Genomic DNA, 17,293 nt, shown 5'->3' on the forward strand with positions numbered 1-17,293 from the left:
CCCCATCCTCAATGACAGAAGAACCCAAAACATCAGTGTGAAAGATCACGCTGAAGCATTCGCTGCAATCTTGAGCAAACGTGCTGAGTGAATGGTCCAGCTTGGCTGCCTCCAGTCGTAGCTGAAAATGTGTTGCTAGAAAAGTGCAGCAGGTCAGGCAGCATCCAAGGAGCAGAAGAATCGCCGTTTCGGGCATGAGCCCTTCTTCAGGAATGCTGCCTGACCTGCTGCGCTTTTCCAGCAACACATTTTCGGCTCTGATCTCCAGCATCTGCAGTCCTCACTTTTTTTGCCTCCAGTGGTACCCAGCATGACAGAAACCAATCTTCAGCCAATTTGATTCACATTACGTGGTATCAATGAATGTTTGTGGCATTGGATAGTGCAAAGACTATGGGCCCTGATGGCATTCCAGCAATAGTACTGAAAATTTGTGCTCCAGAACTTGCCACTCCCCTGCCCAAGATGTTGCAGTACAGTTACAACACTGGCATCCACTTGGCAATGTGGAAAATTACCCAGATATGTCCTGCATGTTTTATAGTTTTTTTCAAAAAAGGACCAAACCAACCCAACCAATTACTAACCAATCAGTCTCCATTCAATCAGTAAAGTGATCGAAGGTGTCATCCATGTGCTATTGAGCAGCCCCAGCTCAGCAGTAACCTGCTTAGTGACACCCAATTTGGTTTCCGTCCAGTGCACTCAGCTTCTGACCTCATTACAGCCTGGATTGAACATGGACAAAAGAACTGAATTCCAGAGATGAGGTGAGAGTGACAACCTTTGACATCAAGGGTGCATTCGACCAAGTGTGACATCTAGGATCCTTTGCAAAAATGAAAACAATGGGAATTGAGGCAGACTCTCTCATTGGAATCATACCTGTTATTGAAGATGATAGTTGTGGTTGTTGAAGGTCAGTGATTTCAGCTCCAGGACATCCCATTGGGGTATCTGTTAGGCCCAACATCTTCAGCTGCTTCATCAATAACTTTCCCTCTATCATAAGGTCAGAAGTAGGGATATTTGCTAATGATTATACAGTGTTCAGCACCAGTTGTGACTTTACAGATATTGAAGCAGTCCATGTTCAAATGCAATAACATCTGGACAATATCAAGGTGTGGACTGACAAGTGGCAAGTAACAGTGCTTCACCAATGCGAGGCAGTGATCATCTCCAAAAAGAGACCATCTTGACATTCAATGCTGTCGCAATCACTGAATTCCCCACTGTCAACATCCTTCAGGTTATCACTGACCATAAACTCAAATGGACTTGCCACATGAACAGTGACTGCAAGAGCAGGTCAGAGGCTAGGAGTACTGTAGCAAATAACTCACATTCTGACTCATGAAAATCTGTCCGTCCATCTACAAAGCAAAAGACAAGTATGATGAAATAGTCCTCACTTGCCCGGATGGGTGCAGCTCCAACAACACTCAGGAAACTTGACACTATCCAGGATAATGCATCCTGCTTGATTATCATTATATCAACAAGCATCCACTCCCTCCACCACAAATGCTCAATAGCAACAGTATTGCTATCAATAAGATGCACTGCAGAAATTAACATCCTTACACAGCACCTTCCAATCTCATGACCACTTCCATATCGAAGAACAAGGGCAGCAAATACATGGGAACACCGCCACCTTCAAGTTCCTCTCCAAAACCACTCACCATCCTGACTTGGAATTATGTTGCTGTTCCTTCACTGCTGGTACAAAATCCTGGAATTTCCTCCCTAAGGACTTTGTGGGTCAACTTACAAAACATGGTCTGCTACTGAGCAGCAGTTCAAGAAGACAGCTCATTACCAGCTTCTCAAAGGCAGCAAGGGCAATATATACTGGCCAGCAAGCAATGTCCACATCCCACAAGTGAATTTAAAAAAAAAAGTGAAGTCCACACCCACATTTGCCAGTCAAGCACAGTGAGTATCAGTAATAAACAGACTCTCAATCAAACACAGAACACTTGAACACTGCACAAGCTACAGTTGGTGAGGTCCAGGTGAGTTCTGCCAGTGTCCATGCCAACATTTATCTCACCAGTATCCCCTAAAAAAAACTAATGCTATTTTGAGGATATGGCTATGTGAAATATTCCCTACTTGCCTTTTAAAACAGTTGCAAAACTTTAAGCCCAAGTTTTAAAAGGCTTTTTATTAAAGTAAGTTTGTTCCTTACTTGCTGGAATCTTGTGTGTTATATTTACCCAGAGACTTAGCAAGTTAATACAATTCACATTCTGATTTTAAATCATGCAAAAAAAATTGATTTGGATAAAAGAATTGATCCATGTTTATTGCTGCAGACATTGAGCTTTGCAAGAGTAGGCTTGTTCAGGATTTCTGATTGTTCTTTCATCCAGAGATGAAATGTGCAAAAATGAGAAAGATGAAATTCAGCTAATACCTATCCACCTGGCCATTTGCTCCAGCTAAAAGCAATGAAAAAAATTAGTTGAACATTTAGCACCTGTCAGTGGCAGAAGTGGAATTTGTTAAATGCAACTTTGCCCTTCCAGTTGCATCCCAGTCTTATGTACTTTATGCTGCCCTTGAAATAATTAGATGAAATGTAAAAGACAATAATGAGCTCATTAATCTTTTTACAAAAAAGTTATGTATTAGAAAATTCTTCTCATCTGCAAAGAAATTTCCCTTTCCTATCCCATCTCAAAAAATCTATTGTCTGGGAACAGTACTACTGAAGTGTTGATATATGCTTATGATTGTGAAATGTTTGGATATTCTACACAATACTTGTAAAATGTAAAAAGCAAGTAAAAAACCTATGGAGACATGCAAAGCTGCAAGTGATAGGATGGTATGCTAATTAGAAAATAGGAAGCAACAAAAGGAGGGAAGGTGAAATGAAGCCCAAGACTAGGCAGCTGGGGACTGAAAGTGCCATTGCAAATTTTTTGGGATGGGATATTTTGTTTGGATTCAATCTTTAAATTTTGAGAAATTAAAGTTTGAGAAATCTGGTCCAATGAAATCGCAAGACTTCTTTTAAAAAAAAACTAAACTTGCACCTGAGACAACAATTGAAACATTACTGTGACAATGACTTTGACCTAAGACACAGACTTTGATCCTCAGCAGGCAATGCTAACTTGTCAATTCTGAAGCCTGAGTAGGTATTGCTTCATTTTGAAGCATGAATTTATTTTAAGAAGTTACAGATAAAATAGCAACCTAAATAAATTGACATGACTTTCTCCAGTTATATTGTTTAAATAGTTCTGTATTCTAGTTTAATTATTGGTGTTTTGTTATGATTTGAGATTAGATTAGATTAAATTCCCTACAGTGTGGAAACAGGCCCCTCAGCCCAACTAGTCCTCACCTTCCCTCCAAAGAGTAACCCACCTAGTCCCATTTCCCTCTGACTAATGCACCTAACACTATGGGCAATTTAGCATGGCCAATTCACCTGACCTGCACATCTTTGGACTGTCAAGTACCAAGTATTCTAACACCTTTTCTCACTCAATTTCATTATTCATGGGAGGAAAAAGATGCTGACCATGCATCAATTGTGTCCAGTAGTGTCGCTGCTCCAACTTGCCAGTTAGTTGTGTAGTAGTTGTGTTTTTGCTTCTATTTCTGCTCCTTTTAAGACAAACATTCATTAATCTGGTAAATCACTGAGAATCGTTCCAAGAATCTGTTCTGTGACATATTTGCATAGCACATAACACCGTGATTACATAAGATCTTTAATACCATGATGCAACTGTATGATTGGCATACTGAGGATTGCTGATGGGATAATGTGATACAATTTGAGAGGAAAGGGCGAATTATGCTAAAAATCTGCAAATGTTGCTGGTGTGACTTCCTCTTAAATGTTCATGGTCTGACCAGTGACTGTTAACCTAAAATAAAACACTCAATCTAGCAAAATTCTGAATTCTGCCTTCATTTAGATGTGGAAGATCTGGGAGCAGGTAACTAAACATCAATGCAAGTGGCACTTTGTTCAGAATTGTCTGTGAACTGGAATTTAAAATTACTCCTTAATATATACCAGAATCTGCAGAGAACGGAATTGATTGGTGGTATGCACTCCAGTTTTCGCTGTCCCTTCCCTTACACGAATCCTTCAACTAAAATCATTGCTATATGCCCCTTGCTGGGCCCTATTCATTCCCAAACTTTACTTTCAAACTGACTCTGCTTCAAGATCAAATAGTCCTTCATGTCAACTGCTTTCCGGAACATTTGTTACATCACATCTTTTGGCTTTCTTCAATCCACTTGGGATATAATTTTCTGAAAAACACTACCAGGTACTGTAGTCCACTGGAGATTTGTTTGGCAATAGCTTGTCATTTTTAGTTGAGATATGTGACTTCAAAGGGAAAACACTCAGATTTGCATGTATAGTTAGGCGCATTTGACTTTAAATATAGGATTTGAAAAGGCTGAAGACATTATGTAGCATTTAGTAGCACAGAAACTGGCCATTTGGTCCAGCAAGTCTCTAACCATGTTTACGCTGCAGGTAAGTGCCTCCTTAAATGCTTCGATTTCACCCAATCAATGTGCATTTTGATTTTGTTTCTCCTCTTTTTACTCAGCTTTTCCTTAAACACGTATATGCTAATTGCCTTGATATTCCACTTACTCATCACTGTCTAGAAAAGCAGTGGCTTTATGAAACATCTCATAATTTTGCTTCCTAGTTTTGGATCTGAAAAATTGCAACTGAATTGCAAATAAATCATTTTGTAGCTAAAAACAGTTCTTGAGTCAGCTCTTTATCTTCTCTTTTCTATGGGAACTGGCCTAAGTTTATTCAGTAATTCCTGATACTTGTATTAGTAAATACATGGTATAAATGTAACTTGCTCATTTGTAACTCCATATAGTCTGAATGCAAAAGTGTAACAATCTGAAATTTAGATGGTAATGACCTTTTCCCATACAGCAAAGTTTATTATTGAAGTTATAAACTGTAGTATGACTATGTAACTTACCTGTGAATGTGATTCAGTATTGGAAGACCTGGAAAGTAAGTACATTTTGTTTGGCACAGAATATCTTCTAAATAATTGGGAATTTAAACTGAGCCACCTGAAAAATTTTTCATGACTCATCACTGACCCTATAGAGTGGAGAGAGCTTGAAAAAGCTAATATGGAGTCTGTCTGTCTGTCTCTGTGTCTGTCTGCCTAGCTCAGACAAAGCTTTGATTCATAATGTGGGAAAATTGAACCCTCCCTTTTTTTTTAACTGGTTACAGTCCAGGTATAGCTTGATGATTTAGTTATGGAAGTACAGTACATACATTTCTTAAATTTGAACTAAAATAATGGAATGGTTATGAAACAGTGAAGAAAAGAGGAAAATGTAATGTGAATAAGAAAACCTCTTGTTAAAACTTATTTGCTTTCTTTTTCACTTTCAGGAGCTTTCCCTGAAGGAAGCTGTTGTTTGGCTGCAAAAGGAGGAAATAAATCAGTCTGCTTGTCATACTGTTGGCTCCCTGTGAGGTGCTTACATGAGGTAACAATAGGCCAAAACAACCTTCTCAGTGGTTTTTGAGCCAAGAAATGGGCCAGAAAATCTCGGGGAATATAAAGTCTGTGGATGTGAGGGAACCAGCCTACAGGCCAGTTAAGCGGGAGTTGCGAGGCCCTGACTTCTGCAAGCCAACTCGGCTTGACATGCTACTGGATATGCCATCGGCTTCTCGAGAGATTCAGCTAAAACATGCCTGGAACAACGAAGACCGGTCTCTGAACATTTTTGTAAAAGAAGACGACAAGTTAACCTTTCACAGACATCCAGTAGCCCAAAGCACAGATTGTATCCGCGGTAAAGTTGGATACACACGTGGGCTTCATGTCTGGCAGATTCACTGGCCTACAAGGCAAAGAGGAACACATGCTGTTGTTGGTGTGGCAACAGCAGAAGCTCCATTACATTCTGTGGGATACACCTCGTTAGTTGGAAGTAATAATGAATCATGGGGTTGGGATTTGGGTCGCAACAAACTATATCACAATAGTAAAAATCAGCCAGGACTAACCTATCCAGTGTTTTTGGAGCCAGATGAATCATTTGTCCTCCCTGATAGTTTCTTGGTGGTTTTGGATATGGATGAAGGAACACTGAGTTTTATAGTGGATGGACAATATCTGGGTGTGGCCTTCAGAAACCTAAAAGGGAAAAAACTGTACCCAGTAGTCAGCGCAGTCTGGGGACACTGCGAAATAACAATGCGATACATCAACGGACTTGACCGTAAGTCATATTTAAATCCTTTTTGTATATAAGGTAAAGGTAATTTATGATTCATAAAGAATATGGGCAACAGCCATTCTCAATCTCTGTCCAGACCAATTTTCAATTTCAAAATGGTTGTATTGTGCAAGTCTGCAAATTAGTAAAATTATATGCATCTCCCATAATGGAGAAGCCTAAAATACACAGGAAAAAGGAATCCATTCCCACTGTAATAATGTGCAAATATTTTACAATTGAAGCATGTTGTTTTGTAAAAACAGGATATCTGTTCGAACAAATTTTCTAGCTGTCCAGTTCTGCTATCTTTCCACTCTACCATCTCCCAGTTCCTCACTTTGGATATTTTTAAGCTGTTCTGAAGCAAACATGGCTACATGAGTGTACAGTACTTATCACCACCATCTACCCTTGCCCTGTCTTCCACCTTCACACATTCTCAATGACATGGACACACTGTTGAAACATTATTCTAGAGATTCTGATAACTATTTTTACAACAACGAAGACTAATTATTTCTCCAAAGTCTGACTGTTATTCATTCTCTCGCTTCACGTACAATGTTTCAGTAGTGATTGCTGTGTTCAAGATTGTTGATCTTCTCCTTACCATCCCAAATCACCTGGATTATGGCTATAATTGTAGGTACGTTATACCATCTTTGTGGAGGTCAATTCATTTGGTACTGACTCGGGATTGCATCTGGGATCATTCAGCTCTGCATGGTTGAGCCAATCACTGGGTGCCACAATGCTGACCATCATGTTGAATGTGATACTGAAACTGTTGTATAATATTATACTAAGCAGTACATCTCAAAAGATTATATTTTAAATATCTACCATCTCTATTTTAAAATTTGTATTCATATGAAGTATCCAACTCTTGGACTAATTTAATATAAATTTAGAGGAAATGAAAGAATTGCGTTCATACTCCATGACGTCAGGGTGTCCCAACACACTTACAGTATTGAAGTATATTTGAGCTATAGTCACTGCTGTAATATAGGAAACTCAGCTGTTGATTTGAACCCAGAAATGTGAAAATAACCAAACAATCTATCTATTTGATAAATAAGTACTAACCTGAACCTTAGAGATAAACTCCCATGCTTCCTTGAACACTGCCTATATTATCTCCTGTGTCCCATTTGAGAGGACAGATAAAGCCTCTGGTTGCAAAGTTTCATCGACAAAACAGTTCTTCAAGCCATGGAGTGTTTTCTCAGCCAAATCCTAGAATAGTAGCCTTAATTTTGTGCTTGAGTCTCTCAAATGGGAAACGAACTAGTTACCTTCCAGCTCAGATTCAAGGGTGGTACCTCAGAGTCACACTTAACACTTAAAAAAAAACTGATTTTTAATACTGTGGGAACCCCACCTTCAAAGAATGTCATTGCCAAATTGGAATCATATTATTAACATTTTACAACTAGACCCAATAACTTCAATTAACCTCATCTCGCACAACTTGTTTTATTTGATTTTGCTGCGTGTGCATACTTCACAGTTATCTGTATTAAAATCAATCTGACATTTTTTAGCCTATTTAAATGCACCATAAGACCTTGGATGTAGTTCATTTCTCTAATTTGCTACTTCCATAGATATAATTCTTAGTGATGTTAGAAAATCTATAATTGTTTTATTAGAACTTGTTTTAACTTCCATCTGATTTGTCACTATTGAACTGCAGCAGCGCTCTGCATTTCTGGTTATATCTACATCATCTTTCCCTCATATACTTTGTAACTATAAGTGTTAAGTTTTCTCTCCCTTTAGCTTTTGGACAAGGGCTGTGAAAGAAGAGAAAGATGTCTGAAGTGAAGGATGTTAGATAATGGGCAAATGAATGTTTTAAGCTACAAGCATAAGGATTTTATTAAAGGGCATGCTATTGGATCTCCTTTGGGTTAGATGGTGCACACTATGAACTTTATCTTGCTTGGGTTAAATGATAAAGCTGTTACTAGCAAATGCTGTGCAGGGAATAATTCACACTAGTGAGTGAATTATTACATTGTAGCCAGCCAGTGGATTAAAATAACCAGAAAAATCATTTATGGCCTGTAGTGGTCACCTCAAGGTGATAAATGGGTCCAGCTTTATGTTGCTGTTTTTCTCCCCTCTCCTCCCCAACTCTCTCTTCTCCACCAACCTCCCCCCACCCCCCCCCCCCACCCCCAAACAAATTGCAGCTTTTCTTTATTTCTGTTTTTGAATAGGTTTTTCTAAACTGACTGATCATTTGTGTTGGCAGAACATTGAATGACCTCAAGTGTGTGATAAATTCACACTGATTTATGATTGTTTCCTGATGAGGTCTGGAAATGATTTCAAGGAAAGTGCTGTAGATACTATAAATCCCTAGAGTATTATGTGCTACGGTGTGACTGAATTGACCAAAAATAAGCAGTAAATGTATTTTAAGATTTAAATGGAATTGAGATGGATGGGGGGGGGGGGCAGTGGAGAGGGAGAGGGCTATTGGTTAAATGACTGATTAGTACATTTTTGACTAGTAATGTCTTTATTTGAACTTGATTATAATTTTACAATAATTAATTCCGGTTGGGCCAGAAATTGAAGCTATTTGACCCTCCTCCAACATTTTCCGTTCTCTTCTCTTCCCTCCGTTGTCTGTTCCTCACTCGAATAACATTCCAAGGGCATGTCATCTAAATGACCATTCTTCACACATTGTTATTATTAGCAAGCTATTTGGCAGTGGAGGGAATTGCAACTGGACTTGGTACTGTGTTGCTGAATCCCCTTGTGGGTCCATACATTTCCTGACACAATCACTGGCTCGGGTTCAAGAGAAAATTTATGTGCCTCAACTGCCCTCCTGAGTAATGTCAACCAACATGCTAATGGTTTAATTTTAGATATAATTTTAATATTGTCTGTTTGACTTTGAGTAGTAGCCTTAAGATTTACTCACAATTTTTAGTTTTGTTGGTCAATATGATTTTTACTTGACTATTATTTTCTTCAACTTATGCCAAAGATCAAGAAAAGCTTGCTACCTCATAATTATCAATTACTATGAAAGAAGTAAAGACATTTTTAATTTGTTGTTTTATATTGTTCAGGCCAGCTAATTAGTTTTTAGTTGTCTTGAATGCTATTTATTGAAGAGTTCTTTGTGCAAAAGGAACTAAAATTTAACAAGCAAGAAGAAATGGCAAAAATTGACTTGTTTTTCCCAAAAGAAAAACATGTTGATACAGACAGAAGATGAAAACAGCAGCTCTCTCTCCCTGGGGTTATTGCTGTAACTGAACAGTTTGCAAAGAATGTGTTCTTCAAGTTTCCCAATTGTTTCAGTAGATGAATTTCCAAAAAGAAGTCTATGTGCTTATACAGATTCCAGGACAAAGGTTTTGGCCACAAATCATTGTCAAGTGGGTGGGGGTTTTATTTGATTTTACAAGCCACATTCAAATCTTTGTAGACATTCAAGTATACAGTATTATTAAAAAGGAAAAGAAACAGAAGTTGCTGTTAAAGCTCAGCAGGTCTGGCAGTATCTGTGAAGAGAAATCAATGTTAATGTTTCTGGTCCACTGAGGAATGGTCAAGTGACCCAAAATGTTAACTGATTTCCCTTCACACATGCTGCCAGACCTGCTGAGTTTTTCCAGCGACTTCTGTTTTGTTTCTGCAGTTCTTCTTGACATTGCAGAAATTGAAATAAAGCTCACTTCAGTGTACGTTTACACACGTCATTCCCAATTCTAACTTCTAAAATATTTACACTTGAATTGTTAATATATCTTTTATTGCGGTACACATTCTCTAGATAACCTTTGCTGTGTTTGTTCTGCAACAGTCAACATATCTACCTTTTAGAAGTGAAATTGAAAATTTGTTTTTCAAAGTTATGCAGTGGGATTGAGTTTTTCCTCATGATACAAAATTGCATCGTTATTGTTGGATGGCAAACCCATCTAACCTACACATCCCTGGACACCATGAGCAATTTAGCATGGCCAATCCACCGAATCTGCACAACTTTGGATTGTGGGTAGAAACTGGAGCACCTGGAGGAAACCCATACAGACACTGGGAGAATGTGCAAACTTTATACAGACAGTTGCCAGAGGATGGAATCGAACCTGGGTCCCTATATTATGTGGAAGGCAGTTTATTAAGGCTAATATGCAGTTCTGTCCTGTTTGGATCATATTGCCCGAATGAAAATTCTATTGAAATTCTATTTTTAAAGAGAGTAGCAGTGATTGAGAGGCGCAGTGGTGCCATCCTTTCCTCTGACCCAGAAGCTCTAATTTTCATGACCCACTCCAGGACTTGAGAGCCGTGGATGGTGCATCCATAATATGGCCAGATTGATCTGTAAACTCTTGGGATACAATAGGCCCTGATTTCCTGATGCCCTGATTTTGTCAGGCTAAGAATCCAAAAGGAGCAGAAATTTAAAGTAGTGCCTGGTTTCAAATGGCTCCTTTGCAAACATAAAAAATTCATTTGTCAGATCTTTTGAATTACATTCCTGTGTAGGATCACATTCGTAAGTATGAGCATTCACTAAGTCAGATGGTCATAAATTGGGAACCCCTGTATATTCTGGATGCATTTATGAGAGGCAGTTTTCTGGTCATCTGTGCTTGATGCTGAGTAATGCCCCTCAAACAACAACCTGTACTGAGAGGTTGGTCACCTATAAACCCATTCTTAGATGAGAAACTGAATATGTTGGAGAAACTCGGCAAATGTAGCATCCTAGGGAAAGAACTAGTTAACATTTTGAGTTCAAAGACGCTTCCTTAGAACCTTTATTTTAGATTTCCAGCATTCACTGTGTTTTGTTTTTATGCATGTTGGTCTCAGGCAATTTGTGTGAGCAAAAATCAAAAAAGTAGTGAATAACTGCAATATTAATTATTGGAGAATTCTTGACGAATGGATTTCTTTACTTTAGGATCGCAAACTACACCAAAATAAGTAAGAATAAGGATCCATTTTTATTATTATAATGACCCCTGTGTGTTTGGCCTGGAACACCCATTGTCTAGACATGTTCTAAGTCCAAGTTGATATCAGTTTCTAGATACTACACCGAAGAATGCTTTACACAATTGTAGATTTCAATATATTGTTAGACAATTTGCATTCCGTTGAAATCCATGTATGGAATAAGAGAATTTTAAATGCATCCAGAATATACAGGTGTTCCCAATTTATGACCATCTGACTTAGTGAATGCTCATACTTACGAATGTGATCCTACACAGGAATGTAATTCAAAAGATCTGACAAATGAATTTTTTATGTTTGCAAAGGAGCCATTTGAAACCAGGCACTACTTTAAATTTCTGCTCCTTTTGGATTCTTAGCCTGACAAAATCAGGGCATCAGTCATGTTGATGGATTGGAAATGAAGATGTCCTATTAGTTTTTTTTTAAACATTGGTCTATCTCTAAAAGTCAGAAGCTTCATGACTACTTGGCCTATGTTAAATTAGCAATTCTCAGCTGGAGCCATCTATTTGGTGAATTTAAGAAAAGTATCTAAGAATTACCACTGTTGATTACTAAAGAAATGACATGATGTTCTCTGCTGTCAGGCTGCTGATCCTTACTGACAGTATTTATGCATGAGAAATAGACTCCCGTGTGAGGAATCTAAAAGTATTATCACTGATGCGAGAAGTCATATTTTAAAAGTAAGGGGTCACCCATTGAAGACGTTGATGAGGGGATAAAAGAAACATTGAGAATCTTTGGAATTTAGAAATTGAGAATTTTTTGAAATATTCTTGAACACAAAAGGGATGACAGTTAAGAGTTTTGAAGGAGTTGGGGTTAAAATCAAATCAGCCTTAATCTTATTGAATGGTGGAGCAAGTTTGGATGTTCAAGTGGCCTACTTTGATTCTTTTTGTTTGTATATTCATGTACAACCACATCCTAGTTAGAGATTCATCACTCTCGGTTGACAAATAGAGGAAGAAAATGGAGAGTTGTTATTGTGCACTCATTACTTCATGTACTGAAGGATTTCTTTCAGTGCTGATGGTAGAACAAAATTCCACAAGGATCACTTTTGTTTTGCATGGTTTTATTATTATAAAGCCATAAAGAAAAGGCTGTGCAATCTAGTTAGAATTTGTAATTTTCAACTCTGATTTTTTTGTTCTCATGTTCTTTATTCTATTCAAATTGCCTAAAACAATTTGAGCAGAGGTGGAAATAGTTTTTGTTTCAGCTAGATCTCATACTGCGGTTTGTCTATCCTCCTTTACTGGATGAATGTAGAATAATGACATCTGGCAGATTTGAGCATCTTAAAAGTCTTTTGCTTGAGATGTGACTTTAAATAGGTTATTGATACTGATTCCAAACAGCCAGCAAGGAGGATAATGAAATTAGAAATGGAAAAGCCTTGAGCTGCTGGGGATTGATGTGATTCCCGACAATTCCAAACCATGTGCAGTGAAAATGTTTTTTGAAAAAGGTGTGATTTAAACTTACAGGGAAATAAGTTGTTTCGGCAGTAAATAAATCAAAATGAATTATATGGAGTCAAACTAAGCCAATTTCGGTCCCTGGAGATTAGGTGCTGGCTTGAATAATCAGAGTAATGTAACTGCTAAGCATAGCTCGTGTGTTTCCCAAATGAAGATGTTGCTGTGTTTATAGTCACAAAGCTGCTGTTTTGTGAGAGTCAAGGTGATTAACTTGGGTAATTGACAAAGTACAAGTTAGGTCACTTCTATTCTGGGAGGCTCATAATACATTCGGTGCCCTTGACCTGTAGTGTAAACTTTGGCTCAGTGACAGATGTCTCCGTGGATCTTAACATGTATCAATGTTCGAGTTTTTTTATGAACTAATGAAGATACTTTTTTCCCAGGAGGTAACTACTGAAGTAATTACATTTTGAATAAAAATAATGATGAACTTTGTCCTAAAAGTGGTACCATAAGGAATATTTGTAATTTCTTTTGAAACTTATGAGGAATCTATAATTATTGGAAGTATTTGAAAATCACCTTTAAAGAATTTGCACCAATTGTGAAGGGATTGATTGTATTTTTTTGGACAGCAGGAAGTATTGGTTCACGTTACCTGACCCAGATGGAGTAAGAACAGGAAGGAAAGTAATAATCCTGAAAACTGGCAAACCCAAAGGACAGTGACAACAGCAGAACAGAAGATTGAAAGTGATCTTCATAAAGATGCAGACAGAGAAAACTTAGTTTGTGAGGAGATGAAGCAATTTTTTATTGTTAGGTGTCTATTTCTATCTAGTAATAAGGGAGACAGGAAATCTCAGCAATATGAGCTGGCTAAAAGGTCTGAAATCTGGTAAACTATATGAATACCATCTAGAGGTGCTAAAGAACTGTATGCTTGCCCAGAAGTGGCCAAGCAGTGAACACTAACTTGGGAGTGATGAATTATTTTCATTAAGATATCTAGAAAACATAGATTATCAGTGTTGACGAGATCGGAGGAAGACTGTGTTCTTGGAAACATGAAACACCAAGATAAAAGCTGCCATTTCATAGAACTCCTGAGTTACTCTGAACAGAAGAATTGTAAATCCTGGAATTGTTGAGGGAGAGCTTTGGGAGCTTGTTATCCTCTAAGAAGTAAACTTGTGTTGATTATTTAAAGTAGAATTTACATTTTTTTATTTGATAAGTTATTCTCCTTAATTCTTGTTTATTTGAGTCTGAATCCAATTAAAATAACAATATCAATGCATGAAATTTCATTGGTAATTTCTTCTGTGGAGTCATTTGTTGAAGTTATGTTTTCGTTACAGTGATCCTAACACATGGATTTTCTACAAGAATGGATATGCATTGAGTGTCTTTCATGATATCACGATGTCCCAAATGTTACAAAAGCAAGATTTTGTGAAGATGATTGTTTTATCTGTCTTGCTAATTCAGATTAAAATGGCATACTGAAAAAGGAGCATGTTACTACCTGCTAATATTGATCAGTGATAATCTGATGTGACATGGGTAATGCAGGACATGGTGCCAAAGTGATCAGAAATCTATATGTCAGATTTGATACCTGAAAACAAAGGACAGCTTCCATTGCTTTTGGCTGCCTTACTGTTGCATTCTTTGGAGAAAATGTTCCGGAATGTGAGAAACAGCAACAGTAATTATGAACAGCAGAGGAAATAATGTTTCTTTGTTAGCTACCAGACAGAATGCAGAAAGGAAATCCTTCTCTGTTCAAAGAACTGTTGGTAAGTTATGAACACTGGCTTTGTTTGGAGAATTAACTTGTAGTACTAACTGCTGGATGACAGTTTGATATCTTGGAAGACTGATGGAAAGACGTTTAATGTTAAGTGATTCTCAACTCTCAAATAGGGAGAAGCATGCCTTTTGGAACCTGGGACGAACTTAGGGATGATCTCAGTAAAGGCTGGAATTCTGTGGAAAGCTTGCAGCAGTGTATAAATGCATTGAAGTTTTTGGTTGTTACAACTCTAATGGGAAATGCCTTTTCTGTACTTAGCATGGAGTATTAATTGTCTACTACATAATGTTTAGTGAATGTTGATTTTAAAGACATTAAAATTATAAAACTTAAGACCTTGTCATGTAACTCCTTAAATTAGTCATTGGGAATTCATCACTTTTTTTTAAAACATTGGCAGTCTCTGTGAGGATCTTGTTCCTGTAAACTTGAGTCAAACTTGTTCCTGTAAACTTAAGTCAATTTTGACATGTCCTATATTCCAAAAATAAGTCCTTCATTGTTTACCAACACCCATCACATTATGTCAAATTTACTATGAGAAACAGACCATTAGACCCAACTGGTCCATTCCCCTAACACAGTCAATATCTTTCTAACTTCCCTACCTGGCCTACTTTTTTTCTACTTCCTGCTTATCTAGCTTCCAGGATAATCATCTAAGGTGGCTATCTTTGAGTTAGGGAGTTTCACATCTAACTACTCTTTTGGCAAAGCATTTTCTCATAAACACTCCATTAGACATTCCCAGGATATTGTGTTAAGTGCTAAGTATCAACTATGATACCAGCAAAGAAATTATTGAAACAATCCAGACAAACTTGATGATATGGGATGAGAGTGAATTTTCAAGTCTTAGACCTTAGTTCATGGTTCAAGTGATGAAATGTGCCCAAATTATGGTGTTGCTCTGTCATCTTGCAGAGGACCTCTAGCTCTACCCCATCATGACCCCCTCAACCTCTCCACTGTCTGTAAATTGTAAGACAACATGTCCAACAATGAGTAGTGAATTAGAGAGATTTCCTTTTAACAAAGGATTGAGGATACTTGAGTCATTTTTCTCAATCTCCTCCACAACTCTGTTCCCAGGTAACCACCAACATCCTTCTTTCTTCCAACTGAGGCTACGTTATTCAAAGCTTTGATTTTGTATTTGGCCAGACGTAATCTTCCATCTGCATCTCAATAAGATCACTTATTTCTACTGTTATAACACCTAACTCTATGCCTGCCTCATCTCATCTGTTGCTAAAACGCTAAAACGCTAAAACATGCCTTGATTATGTCAATACTTGACTATTCTAATATGGTTCAGACCATCGTCCTACGTTGTACTTTCCATAAGCTTCACCAGGTTCTTTGACAGGTTAGTTTATCGGTTTTGAGTGATCAACCATTTGGACAGTTGTGTTGAGCATCAGGTGATTTCATTTCATGTGTAGCTATTTTAACTCTGTCTATACTGTCTGTCAGGTTTGCAATCAAACTTAATTTCCACGTGATCATGTACTGCAAGCTAAGTGCAACACTGAAGGAATTTGCTTTATTAGATGTGCTATTCTTCCAAGTGAGATGTTTAAGTGTGACGCCCAACTGCTTAGCCAAATGGGCGTTAAAAATCCTAAGACAGAGGGTTCTTTCAATGTACTGCTAAAGTTCTGCCTATAGCCAACATCAAAAGAAAAAATTAAAATATTTGCTTGTTGGTAGAGCATTAATATATCCAAATATATTGTAGGTTTGTGATAAAACTTCTAAAATACCAAAGCACTGTACAACTGCAATTACTTTCCTAAATCTATTCATTTTTCTATGCTTCAAGCTCTCAACTTGAGCTAGGTTAAATTATTTAATTTTCTCTCACTCACTGGTGTAATGCAAATACTGCTTCAGAAATTGTGCTTTGGTATAAAGTGGTTGTCATTTTTTTGCTTATTTATTTATTTGAACTTGCTATTAAATTGTTAAAATATGTGCATGTTGTTTGATTCTGCTCCATGCCCCTTTTTCCCTCTTTGTTGTAAAGCTTTCTCACAAGCTTGTCCATAGGGTTGATTGACACTTGTTTAAACTTTCTGGTGAGCTGAATTTACATATGCTGACTAAATCTATTTCATGTGAATAGCTGCAATTTAGTTTACTTTTGATGTGATGAATCTAGGGTTTATTTAGAAAAGAAATTACACAATCCAACTTGTTTTAGCATATGCATAACTCATGCTAAAAGTATTAAACAACTGTAGGAGTGAATAGCAAATGTTCCAAATGGAAATTATTCCAATCATAATCCATTTGATTATCTTTTGGTTTTCTGTTGCACATCCCATGCCAGCCAAGCCTATCATGCTCATGTCATATTCAATCTTTATAAGATGGCACAGGAAGTATCACATGTTGCTGTTCCTCTCCTGTCAATTCTGATTGTGGATATGTGCAAGAGTAGGCCACTCAGTCCTTGAGCCCACTCCACTATTCTAGTTCAACGTTTCCAGCTTAGTTTTTGCTCCTCATTCTGCTTTGTTTAAAATATTTTGACAATTTTACCTGACATTTTGTTCATTCTAAAATATATCAAATGAACTTTGTCTTCTGATAGTATCTGTAAATCAAATAGTAAATGCAGCTTCCTTGCTAAGAGTTGATCAAATTGCCTACTTTCCAGGATGTGCTATTCAAAACTGTATCGAATAGTGCTTTCATTCTGAGGACCAGCTTTATAAGTCATCCAAAAGCAAATATGATCGTTCAATATTTTTCCTCT

The 17,293-nt window shown here is 37.5% G+C and overlaps 1 protein-coding gene across 7 annotated transcripts in view; it reads left to right on the top strand.

Annotated features, from left to right (window-relative positions):
• LOC122555842 (SPRY domain-containing SOCS box protein 1-like) overlaps positions 1-17,293 on the top strand; it is a 238,110-nt gene that overhangs the window by 91,186 nt on the left and 129,631 nt on the right. For 6 of the 7 annotated variants that reach the window (XM_043702033.2, XM_043702032.2, XM_043702031.2 and 3 more), the window contains one exon: positions 5,432-6,270. In XM_043702033.2, coding sequence (XP_043557968.1) covers positions 5,577-6,270 — 694 coding nt within the window. In that variant the 5' untranslated portion in view covers positions 5,432-5,576. Of the gene's footprint in view, positions 1-1,924; positions 1,942-5,431; positions 6,271-17,293 lie in introns of those variants that run through there. The other variant, XM_087993692.1, reaches the window with a different exon arrangement.

This window comes from Chiloscyllium plagiosum, unplaced genomic scaffold (genome assembly GCF_037043375.1).
Source record: "Chiloscyllium plagiosum isolate Xiang-an unplaced genomic scaffold, Cpla_swu_hap1 HiC_scaffold_13, whole genome shotgun sequence".
NCBI classification, from domain to species: domain Eukaryota; kingdom Metazoa; phylum Chordata; class Chondrichthyes; order Orectolobiformes; family Hemiscylliidae; genus Chiloscyllium; species Chiloscyllium plagiosum.